The sequence below is a fragment of the Macadamia integrifolia genome, unplaced genomic scaffold (genome assembly GCF_013358625.1).
Source record: "Macadamia integrifolia cultivar HAES 741 unplaced genomic scaffold, SCU_Mint_v3 scaffold_190A, whole genome shotgun sequence".
Lineage (NCBI taxonomy): Eukaryota > Viridiplantae > Streptophyta > Magnoliopsida > Proteales > Proteaceae > Macadamia > Macadamia integrifolia.
In genome coordinates, this window is record NW_024870637.1 from 538,946 (window position 1) to 548,360 (window position 9,415).

Sequence of the window (9,415 nt, forward strand, 5' to 3'; positions counted from 1 at the left end):
CTTGAAGGTTTTGATGGAACCAAATGGTCCAAAAACCTCCACGTTTATCATGCATTTACCTTCTTCCTACTCCACCCGTCATTCCCGTTATACCTCATTATAAAAATTATTTTTTAGATTCACAGTTTGACAACTTGACACTAAAGGGTTACATTAATAATGCGACTTGTGACAGAAGGCTGGCCTTGTGCAACTCATGCATGTTCATTCACAGTTCATTCAATCCATGGAGATAGGAGGCTCTCTCTCTCTCTCTCTCTCTCTCTCTCTCTCTCTCTCTCTCTCTCTCTCTCGTTCTGATTGAATACCAAATAAATAAATAAATATAAATTACAGGGAAAAAGAGATGGCAAGGAAGTGTTCATTAATTTCTAAAAATAGTTTCATCAGGATAATAAAGAAGCTGCATCGGATCCTAGTCATGTTTAGCTTTTAAAAAACCCAATTGAATGGATCTGTTTATTCCGTGTGGTTGATTCCAACTACTCAAATCATTTTTTATGTTCCTTAATCATAAACTTTGAATTTTTTCTGACCAATGATTTGGATTCCAATGTTGATCTTTGACTCTTTTGCCCAACAGAAGAACACAGACTAGTTGCTTATTCTCAGACTTATTAAAGGACCTGTTTGGATGTTTTCTAACCACAAATAGATATTTTTGTTAACAGATTAAAAACCCACCCAAAAAAAGAAAAAAAAAAAAGGGTCAGTAATCCATGGTTTGGGTCAATAATCCTGGTTGGTTCTTCGGTTAGAAATCAAAATCATGGACCGGACCACCTCAGGCTAGGGTATTGGGGATGCAAGGAGTGAAGGGAAATGTGAACACTATTGTAAGTGCCATTCCCCAGTGCTGGTCCCACTTACATGGGTCCTGGTAAAAGTGCCTTTAAAAATGATCCTAATTTTTTTTTTTATCGAAATTCTCAGGTGAGATTGCATAGTTTTTGTCCTTGGATTTTGCACATGCGGACTTGTGCATAGGATACGCTCTTTTTAACTCTGTCCGCTTTGTGTGGATATACTTAGACATAAATTGATACAAAAAAGTCCACCTAGCCCAGCCCTGATGCTTCCGCACTGCCTCTCAATATCCAAGTTGACAATTTCTCTTGACCCTTTCTTTTTCTTTCACAAAGTGATCCTTGTCGAACCCAAGTTGTTGGGAATTTAGTCCCACATTGGTTTCAACCCCCCTTACATACCTAGGAGTCTTCCACCTAGAGTTTGAACATTTTGAAACGAAAATTTTACATGTTATCATAATGGGTTTCTTGCCGAAGACCAGATCCAATTAGTTTTTCAATTATATACTAAACTTAGGGAAAAAGTTTCTCCCAATATTAATGTCATTGGTGTGGCATGATAGATTCCCCTCGCATTCATCATAAAGAATCCACTCCCAAAAACTTATGAATCTATGGAAAAAATCCTTCACACGAAAAAAAAAAAAAAAAAACCTTTATTTATTATTATTATTATTTTTTTAATAGAAAGAAAAAAAAAAAAAGAAATGAGACTTGCTTTTATCCTAAAGTGATAGAATGCTGAAACTGAAGCAGACCCTTTTGGGTTGCTTGATATTTTGGTTCAATCCTGGACCATGAATTATGAGTGATGAAACAAAATGGGAATGGCGGTGGATGGAAGGCCCCACACGCATTATAAAATATTGGCATCAATCACGTTTCATTGGGTTGATCCAAACAGACCCTGCTGAAAACTAAACAGTGCCTGCATGAGATTGAGAGAAGCAAAGAGATAGATACCGCGTGTATTTGATTTGTTTCTCCCTCTAACCGTTAACTCTGTCAGACTCTAGCTTTGTTCATAGAGGTTAGAGAGGATGATGATCCCACGTCAGTGACAGCTCGAATCCACATGGATCATAATTCTAATTTTCATCTCTAGTGTGTTACCTTTTTCATCCTTTTTAAATCCAAGTGGGTTGTGATTAGCTATCAAAATATCCAACTCTAGCTGCTGATACCCATATAAATACCTTCACTCAATTCACTCAAAACCAAGAAAATTTTCTTTTCCCTTCTCTGAATACACATTTTTTCAGTCTCTGTTTCTTCTTCTTTTTGTACTTGTTCTGAAATCATCTAGATAGATAGAAAGGCAGAAATGGCCATCAATGAAGAATTCGAAAATGGCGAAAATAAAGGGACTGGAGAGCTTACAGAACCATTCATCTCTAGAGAGAAGGTTACTTCCTATGAAGAAGTTGAGTCTCATATGAGCAGCAACAGGGGAAAGATAGGAATGGTTCTGCTCAGCACAGCAGTTGCTGTTTGTGGTTCTTTTGAGTTTGGATCCTGTGTAAGTTCTCATTATAGTTTAGTCCTTACCACATTATAGGCTCTGTTTCTAGGAAAAGTACTTTTTTTTTCTCCTCTATTCTGGTCTGAAACTAACCAAAACCACTTCAATTTGATCATGAACATGGACTCACAGTTGGATGCTCTACATTGGAGTTCTTGATGGAATTGAAAAGCCATTTTTGGTCTCAAAGCCCTGTTTTCTTTTCTTGGAGGAGAAACTGAAACTATTCTTTTAAATCAATGAATCCAACTTAACAATATCCTATCTTTTAAATTTCTTATGTCCACTTGGGTGTCAATAAATCTTTTGACATTCCAACTTGTGGACATTCAGGTAAGTAGCCAACCATGGATTGAAGCTGAAAATCCATACTTTTATTGCATAGTTCCAACTTCTAGACTTGCAACATTAAATAAGATTCTGTTGTTTTGCAGGTGGGTTATTCAGCACCCACTCAATCTGCTATCAGGGAAGATCTTCAGCTATCCCTATCTGAGGTTTGTCCAAATTCCCATTTGTCTCTGTGTGTGTGTGTGTGTGTGTGTGAATGAGTACCATAGGAGATAGTCATTCAGTGCAGTAACTTTACTTTTGAGCTTTAAATGAAAAAGGAAGCCTCACTGCATTGCAGTTAGTTTAGGAGCCAAGCTTGTAAATCCACACACATGGCCACCTCTGGGTTTCCACTTATGTTCTTCAAGATTGCAACTTAATTTTATTTTGGGGTCAACTTGCAGTACTCTATGTTTGGATCCATATTGACAATTGGTGCAATGGTTGGGGCTCTAACAAGTGGTCAGATAGCCGATTTCATCGGTCGGAAAGGGGTATGTAAATATTGACACTAATAATGAACCTAGGACTAGTAAGTGTTCATTTTTACTAAAGTAGTTTGGTTGCTTTTGGAAACAGGCAATGGTATTGTCATCCTTGTTCTGCATTGCAGGGTGGCTTACTGTTTACTTATCCAAGGTTCATTTTTGTTTCTCTTAAGTTAATATTCAGACTGTTCCCTTAATATAAACACTCAGTCGTTTTTCTAACACCTCACAATGTCATTATTCTTCTAAAGGGAGCACTTTCGCTTGACATTGGAAGGGTATTCACAGGATATGGATGCGGAATTTTCTCCTATGTGGTATGAATGATTTAACAGAACAAGTATCTTGTTTGTACCTGAATCTAGGCCTAGTATTGCCTTACAGATTTATTCAAAATCTAAACACAAAATAAATGGACAGGTACCAATATTCATAGCTGAAATAGCTCCCAAGAATCTTCGTGGAGGGCTCACGACCGTGAATCAGGTGGGTGAACCTCAGTTTAATTTAAAAAACAAATGGGGTTCAGTTTTTAAAGGATGAAGTAAGTAACTACTTATTCTCTGCTTGTTCTGCAGCTTATGATTGTCCTGGGATCATCAGTTGCCTTCCTAATAGGATCAATTGTAACATGGAGAACACTTGCTCTAACTGGTAATTTCTAGAACCATCAATAGTTTATCATTGTTAACCTGAGGTTTGAGAAAAAAAATCTACCTTATTGAATTGGTAGAACTGATTGGAAGGTCTTGTTTGTAGGGCTTATTCCTTGTGTTCTTCTGCTCTTGGGTCTGTTCTTTGTTCCAGAGTCTCCTAGATGGCTGGTAAGCACCAAATTGTGAGTAAGATGTTGCCCATGTAAAAGGAAAACAAGGAAAAGAATGACAAAATTGCCAAATACCTTTGTACTTGCAGGCAAAGATGGGGCGCCAGAAAGAATTTGAAGTTGCAATGCGGAGGCTTCGTGGCAAGGATGTTGATATCACTGAAGAAGTAACCGAAATTCAGGACTATATTGAGACTCTACACGCCCTGCCAAAAGCTGGAGTGCTGGATTTGTTTCAAAGAAAATACATTCGTTCACTCATTGTGAGAACCTTTCTTCGCCATTAAGAACAAAATCTGTAGCTTCAAGTTATCACTCTAGAAATATATTTATCCATCACTTCTCACTGAAAATTTATGATGATGGCCAGATTGGAGTTGGACTAATGATCCTCCAACAGTTTGGGGGCATAAACGGAATAGGATTTTATGTTAGTGAGACTTTCATAGCAGCTGGTAAGGCACATTCAAATTACCTACTTTTGGGTTCTTTGATTCAGAACTTCTTAATTACAATTTCTGAAGTCTTTGTTGAAATGGAATTGCAGGTTGTTCAGGAAAGACTGGAACAATTGCCTATGCTTGTGTTCAGGTTTTCATCTCTCCTGGTTATCATAAAAATGTTGAGGATTTTACTATTGAAACTAAGAGTTCATTAAACTTACTTACAGGTCCCAATAACTTTACTGGGTGCACTCTTGATAGATATATCTGGAAGAAGACCTCTTATTATGGTAAGTGACACTGAAGTAGTTCTCCTGTTGTGAAGTATTGCTGTAGATGACTCTGATGAATGACAAATACTGTATTTCAGATTTCTGCAACAGGAACATTCCTTGGATGTTTTTTCACAGGAATGTCGTTCTTCCTTAAGGTAGAGATTGTAATTTTCATTTCAAGACTTTGATACCTAATCTTAAAATTTCTTCCCCTCTTAATATTTATCTAATTTTGTGAATCAGAGCCATGATTTGTTACTTGAATGGGCTCCAATGCTAGCTGTATCCGGAGTACTGGTAAATTAACTGTCACAAATTGAATTGCACTATTTTTGGATGGTTCTCATACAAGGACTAATCATTTTCCTTTTTGTTTGTGTTAATGAATCAGATCTACATAGGGTCATTTGCTATTGGAATGGGACCAGTTCCTTGGGTCATGATGTCTGAGGTAACTTGAGATTTATAAAGCATATTGACAACCACTCTTTGTTGTAGTAAAAACTATGAGAGAGAAACCAATCTACCTCAATGGATTAATTAGGGTAATAACATAGTCTGAACATTTACATTGTCACAGATATTTCCAATAAATGTGAAGGGAGCCGCCGGAAGCTTTGTCACTCTCATATGCTGGTTTGGTGCTTGGGCTGTTTCATACACTTTCAACTTCTTAATGAATTGGAGCTCTGCAGGTGCATGAGAAATTTTCAAATATCAGCAGTAAATATGTGTAAAAAACTTTCAAATCTTTAACAAATCATTCCATGTTTGTTTGGTTTTCAGGTACATTTTTCTTCTACTCTGGAGTTTCTGCAATAACTGTTCTGTTCGTCGCAAAGTTTGTACCAGAAACCAAGGAAAGAACTTTGGAAGAAATTCAAGCATCCATTAACATGTAAATGGGGAGGGAAAAAATAATCAATGGATAACCTCCGGATAAGAATTCTAGAATTTGATTCTCAGTATGTATTGAAAATGTAACATCCAAACCAAAATGAGAGTCTCAAAAAGGCAGCTGCGTAATTATATTCAATGGACTGCGTTCATGAAGTAAGGGAAGACAAAGATACAATGAATAGAATATGTATAGTCTGTAGAAGAGAGTTTTGGAAAATGGGGAAAACCTCAATTCAAATTCTTTCCCTGGACAAGGAATTTCAAGACAAGGTTGTCCAGATCCATTCTCTACATGATCAGATGCTACCTGCTTTAAGCAAAAGTTGGAATGAAATGGGTAATCCTGAGTCTGAACATACATTAGCTTAGTCTTCTTTTTTTAGTGTCCAGTCCATGCCAGCTCTCAACTCTTCTATGTATTATGCTTTTCTCCATTACAAGAAAATATGGTGTAATACAAGTATGTTGTTCACTTATTTATGAAGTTTACCTGGTTTCTACTGAGCTTGTTCTGTTTTTCCTGTTTTTGTATAGGTGTTGTTTTCAGTTCATGGTTAACCGAAGATCATAAAATTGAAAAGAACATTCTGTGTTTTACTAACAATAGATATAGAATCCAAAAATATTATAAGAACTGTAGCCAGCCTTTCTCTTCCCTTCTGAGACTTCAAAACCTTGCCACTGAATCCCATGTTATGTGCCAGGGGAACTCCAAGAGCTTCTCCTTGTTTCTGAGAATGTGAATCCCATTATGCTATAATATGAGTCACCCTTTTGAAAGATCTTTGAACACACTAGATAACTAAAACAGTGGGATTGTATACATCTTTAAACTGCAACTCTCAGTCCTTGGGAAGAAAACCATTAGAGGGAAGAAGGTTTGGATTATACAAGTCAGAGAATAAACGGATAGTTGAAAATCCGAATTCGATCCGAATCCATATTCGTTTAGGGGTATTCGTATCCGGCCAGAAATATTCGGGTCCGAACACAACCGATCCTTTTACATCCCTAATCGACTGCTTTGGGAAACCCTCAGTCAATATTTATAATATGGGGGAGGGTTCCTAAAAGGTAATGTGGCCCTATCCCAGTGTGGAAACTAATGGGAGTGCACATAGAAGTGTCCATATAAGAACAAGATTTTCACTTTTCATGAGGAGTAGGGTGATCATTTTGCCATTTTTGTGTTTGAGAGCAAAGGCCATGTTTCCTTTCAAGCTTCTTTTCCTTTATAATATATAAGGGAAAAATGACCACTACCTGGTCATGTACCCTTACACTCAGACACAGGAGGTGACAAAAAGACAATCTTCCCGCTAGTTGGATGCATGTGCATCTCCCCTGGTTGGTCCTCGTATTGACATAGTGGCGACGAGATTAGGTAGCAATCCTCGCCCCAATTTATAATTATCTAGAAATGGGGATGTGTTTTCTGTCCGAGAGCTTACCCTTGTGCCCAAACATAGAGTGGTGCAAAATGATCACCGTGCCCCTTATGATCAATGCTTGAGCGTGCGCTCTCGTTGACCGGGCCCTGATGCAGGGGCCAAGCTGAGTTCAGATCAAGGTCTCAGCCCCAGAGCCAACCCACACAATCCCAAGTCTAGAATTCTCAGCCCTAGAGCAGCCTGTGGGCTAAAAAGCATAGCCCAGGCCTTCTTGGCCTCAAGGTGGGCTTGGGCAGGCTAAGGCTTGCCAGGCCAAATTTTCATCTCTACCTCCAACAACAATACGTTGGAAACTGAACATTGACCTAGATAAACAGATAAACGGATGCCGCTTTGTGAAATGGGGGAAAGGCTGCATATAATATGATCCTCTCTAAGCTCCACAGTGGTGGGAGCCTCGTACACTAGGTACGCCATTTTTGATAAAATGATGCCAAGTACACCCAATAACTCCTATTAAAGAATAAAATGAAATAAAAAAAGCCTGTTTCCACCTCTCAAATTTTGAGTCCAGTGAAGTCCATCTCTGGACTAGTTTAAATAGAAGTTAAATGAAATCAACAAAACCTATTTCCACCTCTCAAATTTTAAGTCGAGTGAAGTCCATATCTGGACTAGTTTAAAGCTCAGCAAGTCTCAAGTGGTTGCAATTGCCATTAATTCGTCCCATTGATATGACTTTACAGCACAGTAGATCCTGCAACTCAAATGTCTAGCTAACCTTGTCTGAGGCAAGAAAATAATATGAATTCATGTTTTACTGTTGGGTCTCATATAACAAACTCGCTTATGCTCTATTGTATTGTCCGCTGTTTCAAAAGAGTAAGTACAACAAGGGTGATCAAAATGTCAATTCGCAAAGAGGAAGATCGGCTAGTCAACAAAAGTGGAGGCTGGTCGTAGATCAAGGGAGATGGTTTGACCACTTGTAGGAATGTTCTTCGAATGTATGTCCTTTACACTGCATGCAGTGTTCAATATTTGGTTCCTTCACACTTATTGGACTTGTTTCAAGGAAGATACATATATTCATTCAGTCTGAGCACCCACCTTTACTAAAACCAAGACCTATAAACTATTCTGATTATTTCAGAAATTTAATTATTCCATCTTGTTAAGTTTATCTTGAATTCTTGTCCTGTTTTGTAGAATGATCCATTCTGATATTTTTTTGTGATGTGATATGAGTTTTTTTTTTTTTTTGGGTGGTAGCAGAGGGGTTGGTTCGATAGTCCGATACGACGACTGTGACCTGATGGATCGACCCAACTTGGAGGAGTATATAATATTCTATCTTCTTGTTAAGCAAGGATCGAAATTTGGGGCTTTTCGTGTTAGGGTTTCTGGATGAGTTTTATTGTCACAATTTGGGTGCTCTTGAGAGAGATCTCCATTGTAACTTTTCTTCAATCATAGTGAAACATCTTCTTCTTTGCCTGAGGACGTAGCACACCACATCAGTTTGTAAACCTTGTTAAATTTGTGTCTATGTTTTTCTTCATTTTCGTTGGTGTTTGCTCCAACAAATCTTCCATTTTTTCACTTGAGTTAATGTTCAGGTTGGAGTTGGTCTATTTATTCTTCAATAATTTGGAGAAGTGGACTTGGGTTACAATGCAAGTGAAACATTTGTGTCATATGGTAAAGTAGTAGTAGTTCTACATTATATTGTCTCAAATGGTTTCCTGCACCAAGCATTCTCAAGGAAATGCTGATCTCTAATCTCTACTGCACAATCTCAGGTTTTGCTACTGGAAAAATTGGAACAATAGTGTATGGATGTCTTCAGGTTCCTGTTCTTTCACTGCTCTCAAAATTTCAGTAAATCTCTATTCAAATTCACATTTGATAAAAATTGATTTGCAGATTCCAATAACTGCAATTTGTACAATCTTGATGGATAAATCTGGAAGGAAACCTCTTCTTATGATAAGAAACCTACATTGTCTATTCTTGGTTCTGGAAATGAATTGTAGATAATGAAGTTGTAAGGAAGATTGGCATTTCAGGTTTCTGCAACAGGGGGATTCCTAGATTGCTTTCTAGCGGGAATTTCTTAAATAGGGCCATGGCTTATTAAATTAATGGGTTCCAATACTAATCATAGCTGGAGTATTGGAAATATGAACTAATAAAAGAAATATGCCCTATTTTCTTTTTTGGGTAATTTACAGCGCCACCCCCTGGAGAATGCCAATATTATAGGAACACCCCCTCTCTTTCACCAAATTAGACTCAGACCCCCTACCGTCAGTCTCCGTTAAAGAATATATTTTATATGCTGATGTCAGCTACTGTTTTTTATATTAAATACCAAAATGCCCTTACTAAATGTGAAGTACCTAAAATGCCCATCTAATAAGTCCTA

The 9,415-nt window shown here is 37.7% G+C and overlaps 1 protein-coding gene across 2 annotated transcripts; it reads left to right on the forward strand.

The window, feature by feature from the left end:
- The first annotated feature begins 1,808 nt into the window (after window positions 1-1,808).
- Window positions 1,809-6,100, forward strand: LOC122071152 (sugar transporter ERD6-like 16). Of its 2 annotated transcripts, XM_042635450.1 has the most exons (18): window positions 2,188-2,328; window positions 2,464-2,664; window positions 2,766-2,828; window positions 3,069-3,158; window positions 3,244-3,303; window positions 3,404-3,469; window positions 3,573-3,638; window positions 3,731-3,806; window positions 3,912-3,976; window positions 4,068-4,241; window positions 4,349-4,433; window positions 4,526-4,569; window positions 4,649-4,711; window positions 4,792-4,851; window positions 4,940-4,993; window positions 5,088-5,147; window positions 5,277-5,391; window positions 5,483-6,100. In XM_042635450.1, exons 2-18 carry the CDS (start codon window positions 2,611-2,613, stop codon window positions 5,596-5,598), a joined length of 1,311 nt encoding a protein of 436 aa, XP_042491384.1. In that variant the 5' UTR covers window positions 2,188-2,328; window positions 2,464-2,610; the 3' UTR covers window positions 5,599-6,100. The 2 variants fall into 2 exon arrangements, with proteins under 2 accessions (XP_042491382.1, XP_042491384.1); XM_042635448.1 differs by lacking the exon at window positions 2,464-2,664 and having other exon boundaries at window positions 1,809-2,328.
- The last annotated feature ends 3,315 nt before the right edge of the window (window positions 6,101-9,415 follow it).